This window comes from Larimichthys crocea, chromosome XXIV (assembly GCF_000972845.2).
Source record: "Larimichthys crocea isolate SSNF chromosome XXIV, L_crocea_2.0, whole genome shotgun sequence".
In the NCBI taxonomy this organism is placed as follows: Eukaryota; Metazoa; Chordata; class Actinopteri; family Sciaenidae; genus Larimichthys; species Larimichthys crocea.
The window spans coordinates 16,252,007-16,269,600 of record NC_040034.1 but is presented as its reverse complement, the minus strand read 5'-3'; the positions used below and the strand labels follow the sequence as shown (position 1 = coordinate 16,269,600).

Genomic DNA, 17,594 nt, shown 5'->3' with positions numbered 1-17,594 from the left:
AACCTGTCCATACCACTAAAATCCAATGTAACTCTGGTTCTGAGTCTGAGGATGGTAGGAGTAAGATAGCACCAACTCCCTCGGGCAAACTATGAAGAGTCAGCAGCGAGACTGGCTCACAAAAATCATCTCTGACCCATCTCCACTCCTCCAGGAAAATGTACCAAGGCCTCCCGCCTTGTCCACAGAAATTAATTTGTGCCAGTATCCATTAAGATTTAACATGCTCGGGGGAAGCTGTCAAGTTTCACCTGCAGCACAGAGTTGAAGGACTAGAGTTCTAGTTTCGCTCTATATTGATTTTCATGTTGTTGTTTAGTATCTTGGTGATGTTTCTCACCAGAGGCACAGAGGAATCCAGGGTAAATTTGCAATTTGATTGCAAATACATCCTAGAATTAAAGTGCCACTGCTACTACTAATGAAATTATACCTTTTTTTTCTTCTTCTTCTCTACTCTATGATTTATGCTGATTAAACGCCAAGTGTGATTTCAGGATTGAAATAACCAGTGAATGGGTTAATGTCCTGTGGTTTGACGCAGGGATGGTTAATAGGAGGACAGGCTGCAGGTGGAAAGACATGCAGACTGATGAGCAGCAGCAGAGGAGCTACTGTGTGCAGACAGTCAGGGCTGAGCCGTGGAGACATAAGCAACGATTGACGTTACTGATCTGTCCCTGCAGCAGACAAACATTGTTCTAACTGCAGGACAGAAGCAGCTTTATTTATTTTTCTTTAAAGGCATGGTGTGTCCGTCTGCCTGTGCCGTTCAACGGGACGCCGGTGAATAACACTTGCAGTCAGATTGCTGGGTAAATGACTTGAGAAACTCTCGTCGAAGTCAGCGGACAGAGAAAGCGGTTTTATGGGAAATGAATGTAACCGGGAAACAACAGCAACCTGAGCTGATCGAGCGACCCGCCAGCCTTTTGGTTCCAACTTGGGCAAGTAAACCTATTTATCTAAAGATTTACATCAGTTTGCTTTATTCCCATGAGATGTGCAATGTGTAAGGGCAGTTACAAAGAGCACGCACGCAGGTTTATTCTCTGATTTAAGGTGAACTCCAGACTCCCTTTAAAAAAACATCTATTTATCTTTTATTGCTTATAAATACTTGTGAATAATTAACAGGACTCGAGGTGACGATCTTTTCCACATGAACTGCATCTTTTGCACAGTTCGGCATGTATTTATCAAACTATGGTGCTCTGGTGTGATCAAACGCATAACTTTTATGACTGTAAGATGACTGTAAGGCGAGTGTCCACGACGGAAGCGACTGATGCGTGCGACGCTACAAGTTCAGCGCAAAAATCCTTGAAATGCAGCAGTGCCTTGTTTCATTCATCAGTACGTGTATGCCGAATTTACCAGGAGAGCATGCCCATTTCAAAAAGCTCCACAGTCCTGCTTTATAAGACGTGCAATGTGACCGGTGAGCAAGTAGTCCTTAAACTACCAGATATGTGCCTGCAGGCTGGGGCGACGTTTCTTCCATTTGATGGAACGGTGCGTTTTCATGAATCCTCCATCAGTTGTGGTTTGATAGGGAACAGCGAACACACACACACACACACACACACACACACACACACACACACACACACAGACCCTAGAGTGGCTTAACTCTTATAACTTTATATTTAGTCGACGTTTCTTAGACGTCAATTTTGGTCGTTGTCAAATAGTGTTTTACAAGTGATTTATTTATTTATTTTTATATCAAATTATATCACACTTTCAGTAATGCCCAAGTTGTTAGGGAAATGAAGCCAATGCCAATTAAGTGCTATAAACTGTAATTTCTCCAGCGGCCACTTGAAACAGGTTGCAGAAGTGAGTCAGTCTCCATAAGCCCCCATATTAAAATGTCCAACTTATAAATATAAACATGTTTACAATGTGGTTCAGACAACACTTTGGTCTCTATAGCTAATTTCCCCGTTTATGACCACTGTGAGGGTGCTGAATGTTTTTTTTTTTTTTTAACTCACCCTTTGAATGATATTAAGGCTCAAAGTTCTGCATAATTTAAAGCATTACCTGACAGGTGGATGCCATTACAGATGGCTTATTAGAGCACCCAGGCGTCATTCAGCCTGCCTCAGGTCCATTGGTGATCCACGTCTTTGCCGATATTTAGATTAACCGGGAGGCGGAAAAATCAGTACGTCCAACATGGTGGGTGTCAGTGCCACATGTTTTTTTTTTTCCAAAACAGTGCTTTGGAAACCTCTGCGTAACGGCAGGCTCTGTCCATTCTTTATATTGTCATTTGATGAACCTGTAATGCCTGCTGGCTCTACAGTTGTATCAATTCTGGCTGTTACTGAGCTGTGCTTTCTTGGGTACTGTGGTTAGACTACTTTTAAAGGTACAGTGTGTAGAATTTAGTGGCATCTAGGGGTGAAGTTGCATATTGCAACCAGCTGAATACCACTCGCCTTCCGTTCCAAGCATGTAGAAGGAAGTGTCACTCTTTATACTTTTTATGCCATGTACCACCTCAGAAAATATTTGTCTCTGAGACTTTGACAGACGTTAAAATCCAGCAGTGTAGGTCGATCCTCATCCCTGCACAGGAAGCAGTCTTATTCTTAGAAGAAGATTGTTTATTGACAACTGTTGTTAAATCCTGAACAGAACCAGTTCAAAAACCATTTGGTGTTAAAAGGGTACTCCTGATCCACACTTCTCTTCCTAATCATGTAATCCCTGCCTACTATCTCATGTCACATCTTAAGTCGTCATGGATGTACTGTATGCGTGCACTATGTGAATGAACATGTCTAGGTATCAGGCTGATATTGAAACAAGACATTTCAGGAAATGCAATGCATGCTCATTTTAAATTACATTTGAGCGATCCACTGCTTTAATTTCGTTCAAAATGTTGTGATGGTTTCATATGTTTTAAATTGTTTTATTTCATTTAAAGTTTGAGAACCAGTGATGTACAGAGGCCATGAAAACTCGGGAAAAACAGAAGATAACAGAACTTTAAAGTGTCAGTATGTAGGAAGTAGTAGCATTTAGCCATGTATTTGTTGATTGCAGCCTTTTCATGGCGAATGTGTGAATGCCTTATTTACTGTAACATAGTGGGTGAGCGTGGCTGAATCCATGGAAGAGGATCAGCTTCCTCTGTAGATATAAAAGGCTCATTCTAAGGTAATAAAAACAAAATGCTATATATAGCTATATACCTGCATGATGTTCCCCGTGTCTTGCAAGTCGATTTTTTCGTTTTTTTTTGGTTAAATGCCTGAAATAAAGAGATTTTCACATTTTGTTATATGACATATACAGTCTTCCCTCGCTATATCGCGGTTCACTTTTCGCGGACTCGCTGTTTCGCGGATTTTTTTTGTGTCATTTTGCATGCTTTATTTTTACATACTGTACAGTATGAACGTGCATTGTGTTCTGCGTCCTGATTGGCTAAGTGAGAACCGCACGTGTGTTCTGCGTCCTGATTAATTAAGGGAGTACTGTACAAAATGTGTGTAAAAATGTGTATAAAAGTGTGTGGTTAGGGGGTTTACGGCCTTAAAACATGTATAATAATTGTAAAACTTACTTCGCGGATTTCGTTTATTATTCGGTTATTTTTAGAACGTATCCCCCGCGATAAACAAATTTTTATGCTCTGCCTCTGGATCCCACAATGCAGAGGTGTGTGATGGCTCCGTTCCCCACGTGGCTTCATATACCCCACCAGAAGCGTTTCAGAAGTATTTTGTCCATCAGATTTTATTAACTTGCTCAGATTTAATCACTTTTCCTTGATTTATGTGCTTCTCCCATGAGTAAGTAGGCCACGTAATTGAATAGTTTCACATTTGTCTGTTTTTACGATCGGGAGCCTGCACCGGATGTTCTATTGAGGAAACTGACCAGATTCTCGTCATTTTGCATTAAGTTTTTTTTTTTATTTGTGAAGATTATCTTGTTAAACAAAACGTTTACCCTAAGTATCACAAACTTTGTTTGCCAAACAATAATCTCAGAACCTATTGTCTGAAGATTTAGCCTTTGGGTTTTCTGGCCTTTTGGTGGATCAGCAGGAAACCGATAACAGATTCCTCTGCAGTGCAAAGAGTTACATTTCTGCTAATCTCTATAATAAGAAACATAGCTGATGCCTTCCGAAATTGCCTTTTGCCTAATGTGTCCCGCCTCTTTTGCTCACCACATGGACTGTTGCAACCAAAGCCTGCTCAAATGTGACTGGTCAGACTTAATGGAGACTAAAATTGGAAACCAGAACACCTCTGGTGCCAAAATCTTGGTCCCTTGCCCAGAGATTCTGTATTCATATGCAGATATCTGTTTATAGAGATTAACCATAGAGCTTATTTTCTGAAATAATCCAAAATCCCAGAAATGGAAAAAATCTCTTTCTTTTTTTGTCAAAGAAACCAGTGTTCACCTTCAAAAATATGTCATCCCTGCAGCACTCTATTTCCTCCACCGGACACATAGCACCTTTTAACTTCATCAGTCCCTAGAGTCCTGCTTTGTGAGCACTTTACGTTCACAAAGCATTTCCTTTTAGAACTCAATGTCTGAGACTCAAGGGACACAAGTCTGCAGCTTAAATCTGCTTAGAGTGTGTTCAGTTTTCACACATATCCCACTCTCCATTTACCACTGACTGATGACTAAAATTATACAGTAAGAGAGTTTTCCTGTTGCAATAGATTCTCCCACAAACAGAGTAACGTCTGTACGGCTTTCACTTCATCATGCATATTTTTGATCACCTGGTGAGCAGTTTCACAGTGTTAAGCACAGACTTGATTGTGCTTCCACAGTAATCAAACTCCAGATTTTGCAGGTTCCTATACTGTGGTAAACAGAAAGGCTTTAATGATCTAGCTTTTGGGTTGAATTAATGTTAAAAATGTGTTATATATAAATGCTTTTTTGACATATGATGGCATGTATTGTTTTTGCACTGAATACCCACCGTTTTAATATTCAAGACTCAGGTTGTGAAAATGTGCATCCAGAGTGATTACATATATACAGCTAGGTCTTATGACAGGACACAATTTATTTCCTGAGATCCTGTCCACCCTCGTACACAGGTTATGTTTTTGTTCTTGCAAGCGGTCTTCAGTCAAATTCATTAAGCATAAAGCAGGCATTTAAAAATGTTAGAGTTGGTTTTTGAAACATGCAAACTAGTTCAGTGATTGGCAGTCACTGACAAATTATATAGAAGAGCTTCCAATCCAAAAACAAACAGCAGTGTGTGCATTACTCTGGCTGTGTGTTTGAATTGTATGTCAGGGTATGTGATGTGATGGACAGGTGGCATTAACGGGGTGTTTTCCTGCCTCTCTACACTGGGAGAGATTTGTTTTTAGACATCATTTCTCCTCGACTGTAAAATCTATTTCAAAGTGTGGCTCCTTTTACAGAGAGTCCACTATGTTGAACCAGCATTTCACGTGTTTCGCCACGGTAGTTCATCCTTCATGCTAGTCAGGTGAGTTTTATGCTTCACAAAATTAAAACGGGTTACACCCAAGTCTAAACCCACCGTGATGATCACTGATTGGTTTTAATTTTAAAGCCTTGAGTTTAATGTTAGCGAAGCATTTTGTTTTTTAGTATTTAGTCTGTTGCTGTCTTGTTTTCTGGAGCCAGAAATTACCATATTTGGATGAGAACGTAGCGCTAATGGATGTCGTTTTCTGAAATATTTGATACGAAAAATAGTCAGTACAGTAACACTGGCGAGTATGACAGTTTGATCTGAGTTTCGTGATCCCGGTGGAGGCACCTGTACTACGTGGCCACACCCTGAAGTCTTGAAGACTTGAAATTAGAGATTAAACTCATTAGGAAACTGTTTACTGAGGTGATAAATCAGTTGGGGGAAGTCAATGGCGTCACTTCACAGACCTGGTAGCTCAACTAAAATAGGGCTGCAGCTATCGATTATTTTTGGAGTATTCTACCTAAATTTCAGTGAGTAATCAGTAATCAGATTTTTTTTGTCATTTTTAAATAATACTAATGCATAATCTGTGACAGAAACGACAGGCCTGTTAAAATCTAACAACTGATCCCAAACTTAGGACATCTTTTGCGGACGGTCTCTTCGCTCTCTTTCATAGCGACAACTTTTTTACTCTGAGTTGCGTGCATCACTGTTAACAGTGTGTGTAGAACACGATCACCGGGGTGGAACGCAAGTGACTACTTAAACGAAATTAATAATTAAACGAATATTTGAGGCAAAAAAAAATTGAGGATTGAAAATGAGGATTTTTTGTACTCAAATTACTCGAGTACTCGTTGCAGCTCTAAACTAAAGCCTGCTAATATGACCTCTTTACAGTAAGAAGTGCTAATATTTAATATAGTCTACATATTTAACCTAAAACCTAATGTTTTTTAATTATTGATTTAATTTTTTTGATGAAAAAAAAACACCCACACATAATTCACATATTTAAAATGACTAAACATTGTGCTAATTTAGTAAATAAGTATATCATATCAGTCAGGTTTAGCACAAAGCCACTGAATAAGAGCGCTGCAACACAGTCACATGGTTCACGTACATATCAACAGTTCCAATTTAATCCAGCCTGTCAACCTGTTCAATGCTTTCCAGTGACAGAGAAATGACATTATTCAGTTTTTCTGTTTTTCAATTTTGAGCAGGAACTATTCCAATAATTTAGAATACATTTACAGTACACATTTCTATTTGTCTTGTGCTTCATTCCCAAAATATGCACCACAAGAATATCAATGAATTCCAGCAACGGCTCACTTTAAGCCAAGAAACATGTTTGGTCAATGGTGCAGAATGTACAAGACACACATCTGCATTCAACAAAACATTTCATTATGTATGTCCAAGGAGTTATTTCTTCCTTTTTAATTGAACTCTTTAAAGGAACTCATTTAAGTTCCTACAGAGAAAGAGATGGCAGAAAGAAGGCCAGCAAGTGTTCAACAAAGCCATTCTTGCAGTCTTCCACTGCTTTGAAAGCTCCTTTTTAATAGGCATACTACGCTATCAGGTAAGTCCAGGGCTGACCACCTGGTCATGGATCAGTTATTTACACCTCAACACTGCAGCTGAGCATTCACAGTGTTGCCAACTCCTCAGTAAGAAAAGTAGCTATTGGCTGTCCAAAAAGTCGCTGGAAGACGCTAAACGATGTAATGACCTAATTTGCATAATTTACCATGTGCATGTAATTGTAATGGAGTAAAGTCGCTAAATTGGCAACACTGGGCATTCATGTCCAGTGTGTTCCCCCACCCATGGTCTTGTTGGTAGTGTTAGGGGCCACTATAAAAAAACAAAAATTATTTTGGCGGTTTGTGGCAGTAAACTTTCTGTAAACACAGCTCGATCCAGTGATAACTAATGACCATCAACACCAAATGTCACCAACTGTCGTTTCTGTTTATTACAACATATTCCTCATGTTCCAATTATCTTGATATTAACATTATAATTAGCATAGGACATTTATGATTGTCTTGGTTCTTGGCTCTGATTGGGCTACATGTGAACTGAGAAAGCACTAAAAAACTTGTACCTGGTTTCAGTCAACTTACTGCAAATTAATTCCGTCCCGAGAAACCAAATCAACTTTTTCTGTCAATACAATATGAGAAAAAATGTTAAAAATGCTGCACTAAAATATTTACATTGAAGGAATAATTTCCCCACACACAGCCTTAGAGGACTGCACAAAACTGTGGAGGTGATATCGACTTGTTGGTCAATATAACCTTTACAGACAAGTTGCAAGGACAACCCAAAACTTAGATCACTGCAAATGGGATTAAATAGAGGTTGATGCAATATGGTTATCAGACAATCAAACCCTGGCTTGTGCCTTTTCTAAAAAAATAAGTGACATGCATGTCATATAAAATTTCCAACCCCCCATGGTCACACGCCTGAGGGCTTCTCTTGGCAGGAGCTGCAGAAGCATAATTATACCCCAGTGGAGTGTGAAAGTCGATGCTTTTGTATTCAGGAAGTCAATCATATTTTAACCAAATCGCTCCTGTTGGAGCATGAACATGTATTCTCTTTAACTTTTCATTTTCCCCTCAATAGCTACTCAAGTAATTGGAAAAGACACCAAACAATCAGATGTCTATATTATAAAATTGAAATTCACTTTCTTTAAAAGGGATTATATTTAGTGTCTTTCATTTCCTGAACAATATTCAATTTTCTTCTTATCATTGGAGCCGTGCTCTTCAAAATGAATGATGTAATTTAATGACCCTAGAGTAAGAATGCGTACACGTGGCATATGTTGTTTGTATCCTTCAAGCATTTCCTCCTTATGCTGTATTAAATGTTTAGTAATACTGTACTACATCATTATATATAGATATAATTTCCTGTCAGATGGCTCCACAGTTTGACTTTAATCTCTGTATGGCATATGAACTAAGGAACTTGAGGAACCCACGAGAGTTCTGAAATGGGCCAAAGGGCAAACTCCAGTGTTATATCATAAATGAGTCTTTTTTAAAACTTCTAATTAGTCCCTGTTGGAAGTGCAAAGATACATATATAATACAACATTATGCACAGTCATATTCCATTATTCAACTAACCACAAAATCAGGCAGTAATTAAAGCCTTAATTAGATGGTGTTTTAATTTTTAAAATGTCAAGAGAATATGTAGTGTCATAAATCCTGATACATCAAAACAAGTCGCGCTGTCAGTTTGGAACCTTTCTCGAAATGTTTCCTTAGCAAATAAAAGGAAACCCACCCTCTGCATTATTAATACCCACAGCGTTTCATTAGCATTTTTATTTATATTCAAGGCGGGAAACTTATGCATTTTAATGTCCCCATTCATTTCTAAGTGAGATATAAAGAAATCTACCTTGTCCTTTTACTAGCTGATAGAGGATTGTTGTGGACACTTTTCTTACCACTTCAGACAAAGCACTCAAAAAAAAAGGGCACTAAAAGCAATTTTTATTTATTTATTTAGTTTTTGTCCAACTGAGATTCGTCCTTGAAATGGAGAATGGAAGACTTTTGTAAATATTAACAGTCCTAGATAAGTTCCTCAAAATTCACCCCGGATTGCTCAGCAGAATTCATTAGTTTAATTGTGTGTCTGTGTCGCATGTGTGAAAAAGAGACAGAAAATACTATCAAAAACACAAAAGTCACTTTTAGAACGTACAGGCTAATTTCCTTCATCTAGCTGTTCATCTCTGGCACTAAACCACATGCAATAATCTCACACGTCGGATGGATTTGGGAAAAGCACGCGGTGATCACGCAGCCCGGCCGTGCTCTTATTTGAGCAGTGCAGCTCTGCGAGACAAGTCTATTCAAACAACGAATACACTGTACAATAGAGAGGAAATGCATCAAGTGGCTTTGAATCCCCACGGAGCCACACAGAGTGGAAGATTGAACAAGGATGATTGCGGAAGATATAATATAACATTTCGGGTGGGTTCTGTGCATATGGGGATAGCTAAATCCATTCCTACAGTTTATTGACCTTCCAGGATATTGGCGTATGGCCTGGTGCTGCATAGTGTGGATTTACTGATGCACAGGGAAATTATCTACTTAATACATATGAGGTAATTTACCTAGACAGCAATTTAAAGCAGGATTTGTGGCATAGAAATATAAAACAACCATGGTTGGCACAAAGAACTGAACTCCCACTTTGTCACACACCTACTTGCTTTCCTGCAAATCCCTTCCTTACATTTCTAATCTCTGCTTGGTTGCTGCTCACAACATTTTTGAAAATCTTAGCAGCTGCATTATTACATGAGAAACTATAAAATTCATTAGCATTTTGTTGTTGTTGGGGGGTTTTTTCCTCAATGTTTGGGGATGTTTGGATGAAAGTGATATTTTCAGAAAAATCTTGCTTAGCTCAGCAAAAAGACTAGGCTGGCTAACGCATGAGATAACAAAATCTGCCTCCCAGCACCTGTAGAGTTTATTCTTAAATTGTATTTGTATAGTTTTGCAAAAAGCAAAGTGTTAAAACAGCAATTTATGTTTTCATGGAATCTCACTGTGCCTTGCTTAGTTAGCTTCGAAGTGCTGGTCGGCAGATTTTATCACTTCTGGACAGAGGCAGGCCAGCTGTTTCCAGTGTTAAGGCAAACTAAGGTAACGGGTTGCTTGCTGTAGATTCAGTATTTAGCACGCAGGCATTAGAGTGGCATTAAACTTTCAGCAAGAAAGTGAATGCTGAGCTATTCCTTTAAGCTTAAACACTGTTTTTAAATAATACTTTGAGTTAAGTGTCAAAGAGGAAAGGCTAAAGAGTGTGTTCTTAAATCCTCCTTTCCTCAATGAGCTGTGTAGATAGATAACAGAAGGTTAATGGTGTGTAATAATATAATATACAGTAATATAGTAGTGTTGGAATGTAACTAAGTACATTTACTGAAGTACTGTACTTGTACCTTTGCAATTATTTATATATATATGAAACATTATACTTTACTCCACAACATCTTAGATTTCCATACCCTTTTTGTACAGTACAGGGCTGCTGTGGCTCAGGAGGTAGAGCGGGTTGTCCACTATTCAGATGATCAGGGGTTTGATCCCCGGCTCTGCTGCGCCATCGGTGTGTGGATGTGTATGAATGGTTATCTCCTCAAACTGATGAGCAGTTGGCACCTTGCACGGCAGCCGATGCCATCAGTGTATGAATGTGTGTGAATAGGTGAATGAGATAGGTAGTGTAAAAGCGCTTTGAGTTGTCGGAAGACTAGAAAGGCGCTATGTAAGTACAGTACAGTGAAAACAAATTCAGTGATTTAATTTTCAAAACCCCTCTTACATTAGCTAGAAATGCAGGATCATAAAGCTGGAAACATTGGCTGGTTTTCAGAGATTTGTGGATCTCACAGGACTGCAGTGCATTGGTAGTAGAACAACCCAACAGTATAGAAAGTACCTTTTTAAAGTTAGCACAACCTTTCTCATCTACAACAGTAAAATGCAACATAGACATTAATGTAGCAGTAATATTAACCCAAAAACATTATATTAATACAGTAACAGAGGGACTATGAGTACTCTGTTTGGATACTTTAAGTACATTTTGCTGATAATACATACATACTTATCCATTGTCAGAGTACAGCAGACAATAGTTGACATAACCCCAGTTTAGAGAAACGACTCACTTCTGTGGACCGGGGCAGCAACAACGCATATATTAGCCACATAAAAAGGCCCACATAAATAAATCAGTATCTGCCTAAGTGAACACTATATTTAGAGTATTTGTTTTCCTGCTTTACCTTAACATCAGCCAGCCCTTTCCGATAGGAAACTGAGTTGCTGTTCTACCGCTGCCTCGATCCACAGCAACTCATGTTAGAGCAAAACACTGTCACACAATAACTAACCAATCAAGGCAACGGTGGGCAGGCAGCCTCATGTTCTTTTGTCAAAACCTGTGGTGGCCTTGAAGAGTGCACAGATTGATGGAAAGGCTTCGTTTTCCTATTGGAAACAGCAGTAAAACAGTAAAAATATTCTAAATATAGCGTACGCTTAGATTGAAATAGATTTTTTTTTTTTTATAGCTGGTCCTGTAGGTAATTATATTACTGTAGGTAATACACAGACTATGGCTGACTGCCTCTTCAACAAAGCAAGGCTTGAATGCAGCACTTTTAGTGGGGGTTTTTCAGTGTGGCATTAGTAGTTTTACTTGATCTCAATACTTCTTTCACCACTGATTATAAAGGAACAACTTGCATGCATAAGAACATTAAAAACACCCCAGTGTTTAGCAGTATTCTTGGAACATACATGTATGTAACACAGATTTCATGTGAGAAGATGCAGTGTCTGAATCCAGCCTGTAAAGAGGAGAGTCATGCACTGTGTGTTTACTGTACCACAGTCAGAAGCTGCTGCAGGTTTTCCCAGCATGTCTTAAGCTCCTGCTGTTTTCAAAAATACATTAAAAACAGCTTGTGGAGACATGCTGCTGCATTGATAAATATAATCCATCAGTGTAAATTAGATGACTGGTGAGTTTCCTCATACGACTTTACGAAAACACAACTTTATTATAATCATTGCAGTGGTATTTAAAGTAGATCTTTTCTGCAGTAACCGAGTGTGAAGGCAGACAGTTTTTCACATTTAGTTTTGCCTCTTTGCTGCTACCAGCCTTATGTAAGAGTGCATCTTGATGGAAAGAAGTGAAAATAGCTCCACTAAATGTGGTAATTAGCAGCATGGTAAAGCCATGTTTGGTGAAATCGCCAAAGTTGTCTCATTTCAAATGATGGATTATTCTCATCAGTGCAGCTGTATCTCTGGGCTGTTTTTTAATGGATTTCTGTGAAAATCCAATTAAGACTTTTTTAAACTTCTTTTTTTTTTTTTACTTTAAAGCTGCCAGGCAACTTTGCATGTCCGCATTTGCAAACAAAAGGTAACTTTGGCACAGTTTGGCACAATTTCTAAAACGTGCATGTTTGCAACTTATAAAATGTGTGTGTGGGCAAAAATGCAAGCTCTCAGTCTGCAAAATCTATATGCTTGCATTTTTTGCTGTGGAAGCCCGACTTGTGTGCATATTAACTATTGCAAATAAATGAGAATATTCCCCATATCTATCTATTTCTGCTGTTTCTTCTCTGTTTTTATAAATACAGAAAATAGGCCTAAATCTTCGCCCTAAATTGTAGCTTTCTGCTTGGATTAATGATGATTAACAAATAAACAGGAAATCCCAGGCACATTTAGATGATGAATCTGTAACTGTAAAGCTGTACACCGCAGACACAACCCCGGGGTCGTTTTAATTGACCTGATAAAAGAGGGAAAGCTGGATAGTGCTGGGTTTGTTCTAAATCTCATTTGGACCTAGAATGTGAAGATCTTTAAAGGATCTTGATGAAAGTGCTCAACTTGACAAATGCAGTAATTGTGACACCTGCCAACATCATCCAGTACTTGTCATACAGGCAGCTCACCCATTTCATACCAAAAGAAACATTTATCCAAATGTCTGCCTTTTTAACCTAACTCTTACTTAACTGATTCCGACTGTTATGGGTGTTTTGGGGGTTTTACACAGTATGCGTTTGATTTTTTTTTTTTTCAGTGGAGTCAATATTTCATGCACATTAACAACCTCGGGGTTCAAATGAATGTGATTTTTATTGTAGTCAGGTATGCAGCCAGAGAAAGAGAGTGAAAATCTGGAGTGATGTCTAGCTCTGGCCCAGAGACAGTTCCACTGATCAAAACTTATGACTCGTGGCTGAAACTGTATGAAATCCATGATGAGGGGTTTGTCAGTGTTAAAATGAACTGATGGAACTAAAGTGTGATTCTCTGCAGACGCCTCTAAGTGGATTAAGGCGAGGACTTTTTTTTTTCTTCTTCTGCATTCTACTTCTTATATGTGCTGGTTTGATGACTGTTCCAGGCGTTATGTGATTGATCTGAAGCAGAGAATGTGTGTGTCTGGATAATGTGTGTTAGTAAGCTCTGGCTGCTGGCTACGTTTGTGTATCAGTGTGTATGTGCGCGTGTGTGTCACTTGACAGTTGTGGTGGTTTTCAAGGTTATCAGTGTCTGGCTGCAGTGGAAGAAGAAAACTTTCCAAAGTAAAATCAACTATCTTTATATCAGATGTTAAGGAGGCAGAAATGACTGTGTCTCACTGTATTGCTGTATTAGTTTTGCATAAATGAATAAATCCATTTTCAGACTATGAAGTCCAATAAATAAATGACTAATATGCAATTTAAGCTAAGAAACTGCGAGAGCCTATGTTTTTATAGAATACAGTACTCTACAGTTGATTTAATCAGATTGGTGTGTAGCAGAGTGAAATCGACCACATCCTAATCATCATATCAAGTTCAACACGTTAGTACAGTGCCACATCTTATGAATTATATTTAAGATGTCTTGTATTAGTGGAAATGTTTTTTCATGCACTTTAAGCCTGATCAATAATATTCAACCTTGACTTTGATTCGATCGACATGACAAAAATAAGCCGCAAGCCCCCGTCGAGACACTGTACCACCCCTGTCTCTTCGAGCATCTGTCACCTTCAAGTATACAAACGTAACAATTTCAGCATATGGAAGAGTATAAACATCAATGATAAGCATGTTAGAACTAGACACAATCTAACCAGGGCTGTCTGTTCCATTTTGGATGAGATGAGATAAATCTTAATTGGTCCCTAGAGGGGAAATTCAGGTGTTGCAGCAACACAGACAGGACGGAAATAAATAACACCTTTTTAGAGAAAGTTCAATAAGTGAATACATGTGTATAAAATAAGAATAGAAACTATACAAGAGTGAATAAAATTACAAGGCAAACAGTATACATACAAGTCAAAATAGAGTAAAATAGTAGACCAATCTGCTAAACAGCAACAGCCTACACCATAATATTTATTTAGGTAGTTATTTTATATGTGTTTATTAGGGGTTAAATTGTGATTTTTATTTATTTTTTTATGTAATGGGGTCTGATGCAATGACATTCTAGATACTGCAAAACTACAGCTGATGTCCAGTCACAATGTTAGACATTTTTAAAAAATGAAACACTATTTATGCTGTGTCTTGGCTAAATACTTGATGGTCATTATATACTCAGGGCTTGCATCCATATTACCATCAGTTTCAGCTACCAAACAACTAACCAATCAATTAATCGAGACAGATGAATCAACAATGAAAATGATTTTTAGTTGCAGCCGTATTATCCAGTGTATACAGCTAATTAACATTTTAAATTCAACATTCTTTTCTTCTTGCATTAGTTCAGAGTTGTAGCTTAATCATGACTGAGAGACGAGATAATCGTTGTCTTGTTTTAAAATGATGTGCTCTTATAAGGCATGCCTTATTTGACATTGTCCGGGCTGGACCCCACAGAGTTTTATTTTGTGTTTCATTTCCGAGCTGCGGTTTATACACATTGTTGCCCGTTGACATAATATATAATTGTATAAAGTTGTATATCACTCCCACTTTTGTTAAAGTCACAGAGCACCACTCACACACACCTCACCTGACCACGAGATGCATTGCCCAGCTAATGTGAATGTACTGCAAGCGGCATATTAACTTCACTTTACGCATTAAACTTAGGAAGTAGAGAACACAAGTTTATCTGATTACTGTTCCCGCAATTCACTCATGGTGTTCCCAGACAAACTAATTTCTCTTTGTACTTTTTATTCCTCTTCCACACTCTTTTTTCATTCGCAAAGAGCAATGCAGAACACAGTCAGGTAACATCAGTAGGCTTCACATTTTTATCCCCCGCTGACAACCTATCTGCTCAAAATGTCAAATGTCTGTAGATTGCATCAGCTGCAGCTTATTAACTTTAATTCTGTAATGTCTAAAATGAAATGTTTGGCTGCTGTTGAAAGATCTTTTGAGAGCAAAAAGAAACACTCTTAACATCATTCTGTTACTGAAAATTGATTCCTGTGTCTAATTTTAATCTGTAGTGCAGCAACACCAGCAGAGTGGTGACTGCATGCATGAATGAATTGTTTAGATTCTAGTGTCAGTGGTGCTCAGCCAACATGCTTACAGGACACTATTTACATTTCATACAGAGGCAAGGAGAATCTCGACGTTGAGCTCATTTGCATCACAGTTTGCTACAACTTGATTGTTATCCATCGGGATCTCCAATATCGGAAGAAAGTACTTGATAAATTGTGCAAAGCAATAAGTCCACACCTGTTATTTGAACGGACATTTAATCAGCATACTGTATGCTGCTGCTCTCATTTACAGATTGCAGCTACAGGTTGTGAACATTAATTAGGCTGCCACTAGAAACTGTTTCCTCCTTCTTGGATAACAAAAGCTGATCACAGATCTAAATTGAATCTTTTAGGTGTAGTTATTTATAACTTTAGTTACCTGCAAATGAAGGAAGATTCTAATTAGATTTAATGAGGGATTTGGAACAATTTGGATTAGGTAAAAGCGGTTAGGTGGTACCTGGTGAAGTGTCTGTTTCTTCTGGCTGTGGAGCTCTGAAAGAAAAACATACTGTGTTCTGACAGCAGTGCTTTATTTCCAACTTGGAATGTGAAACAGACTGAAATAGTCGATTGGGATCGCTCTTAACAGAATATTTATGCAAGGATAAAAAAAAAAAGTGTTCTGGTACTCATGGTCCACTGGGCATATACAATGATTTTTTTCCACTGCAGTTGTGCCAAGCCAAGTAAGATCTCGTTCTAATTCACTTCTTTTAACTCTGAAAAGTGTACTTTACCCACTCCCTTTGGAGCCACAACTATGATACCGCTACAAACACTATAAACAGTTGATATGATGGTTGAGACAGTTTGTAGCCCCACCTGTGTTTCTAAAAAACCATGATATTTCGCATGACCCTTGCCTTCTCTTTGTAAAAAGAAAGCCTGCTGGCACTTGCTCTGGCAGAAAAGCATTCTGTTTTGTTCCAAAGTAGATGTGCTATAGATATCCTGTGAAATCTGGTCAGTTGCACACAGCGTAAATTACAGTGCGGAGGCCAGCAGTCTATGTTTATTATGTTTCAGACAGACCACCGGTCTTAGAAGTTGTAATTGACCATGATCCCTGCAAACTCAAACTCTTCATAGCTCTACACCAGGGATGTCTAAAGTACGGCACGGGGCCAATCATGGCCCGTAGTCAGATTTCATGTGGCCCAAAGCTTCTCCGGTTGCCATAATGAAGCATTTGCATGCACTAAACGTTAACCTTTAACAACATAACTGCTGGAGTTATATATCTGTAGATGTGACACAAAATATTACTTTCTGAATGATTTTGTGAAAGAGAAGAGAGAGTGATATGTTTAAACTTAAATGTTAACAGACTTTGTATTAGTCATAACAAGTCATGTTTAAAATGAACATGAGGTTCAGATTTGTTTCAACTTCATGCGAGCTTAACGTGTTCCATACAATTTATTCTTTGTTATCTGACTCCAGGTGTGAAAGAAAGGAAGAACTGGTTTTTAGATTTGTTCACACCTGATTGGTGTAGATTTGGTTACATTGCCATTTAAAAAAAAGATAATTGTGACAATGAAAAAAATTATTGTTACACAACAGTGCATTGGTATGTAACTTTTATTGGTCATTTTTTTTATTTTTCAAATGTTAGTATTGGCCCCCGGGCATATTCACATTGTCAAATCTGGCCCTCTTTAAAAATACGTTTGGACAGCCCTGCTCTACACTGTCGTTGGTTTTCATTAAAAAGTTACAATATTGAAACTGAGTGAAAGACTTGCTTTGGGGGCACAATGGTTTCCAGTTTATATTTTATCGCTGCTGAATTGCTTCACTTGGGTGGGATTGCTGAGCTTTTGCTGACAGCAAGCAGCTGTGATAAGAGACTACGATGACGGCACAGTGCGAGTGGTATTTTATACAAGAGAAAAAGCACAGTAAAAGGTGTTATGTGATTTTTATTGGCCGTTGTTTGAGTTGTGATATTGGCTCAAACTGCCTGTTGTGTGCATCTCTTCATGTGTTCAGCTCAGTGTGGCTATTT

General features: G+C 38.4%; 1 protein-coding gene across 5 annotated transcripts in view; it reads left to right on the top strand.

Annotated features, from left to right (window-relative positions):
• Positions 1-547: 547 nt before the first annotated feature.
• The window catches only part of sntg2 (syntrophin, gamma 2), a 93,607-nt gene continuing 76,560 nt past the window's right edge, over positions 548-17,594 (top strand). For all 5 annotated transcript variants that reach the window (XM_027274698.1, XM_027274700.1, XM_027274696.1 and 2 more), the window contains exon 1: positions 548-947. In XM_027274698.1, coding sequence (XP_027130499.1) covers positions 876-947 — 72 coding nt within the window. In that variant the 5' untranslated portion in view covers positions 548-875. The remainder of the gene's footprint in view (positions 948-17,594) is intronic.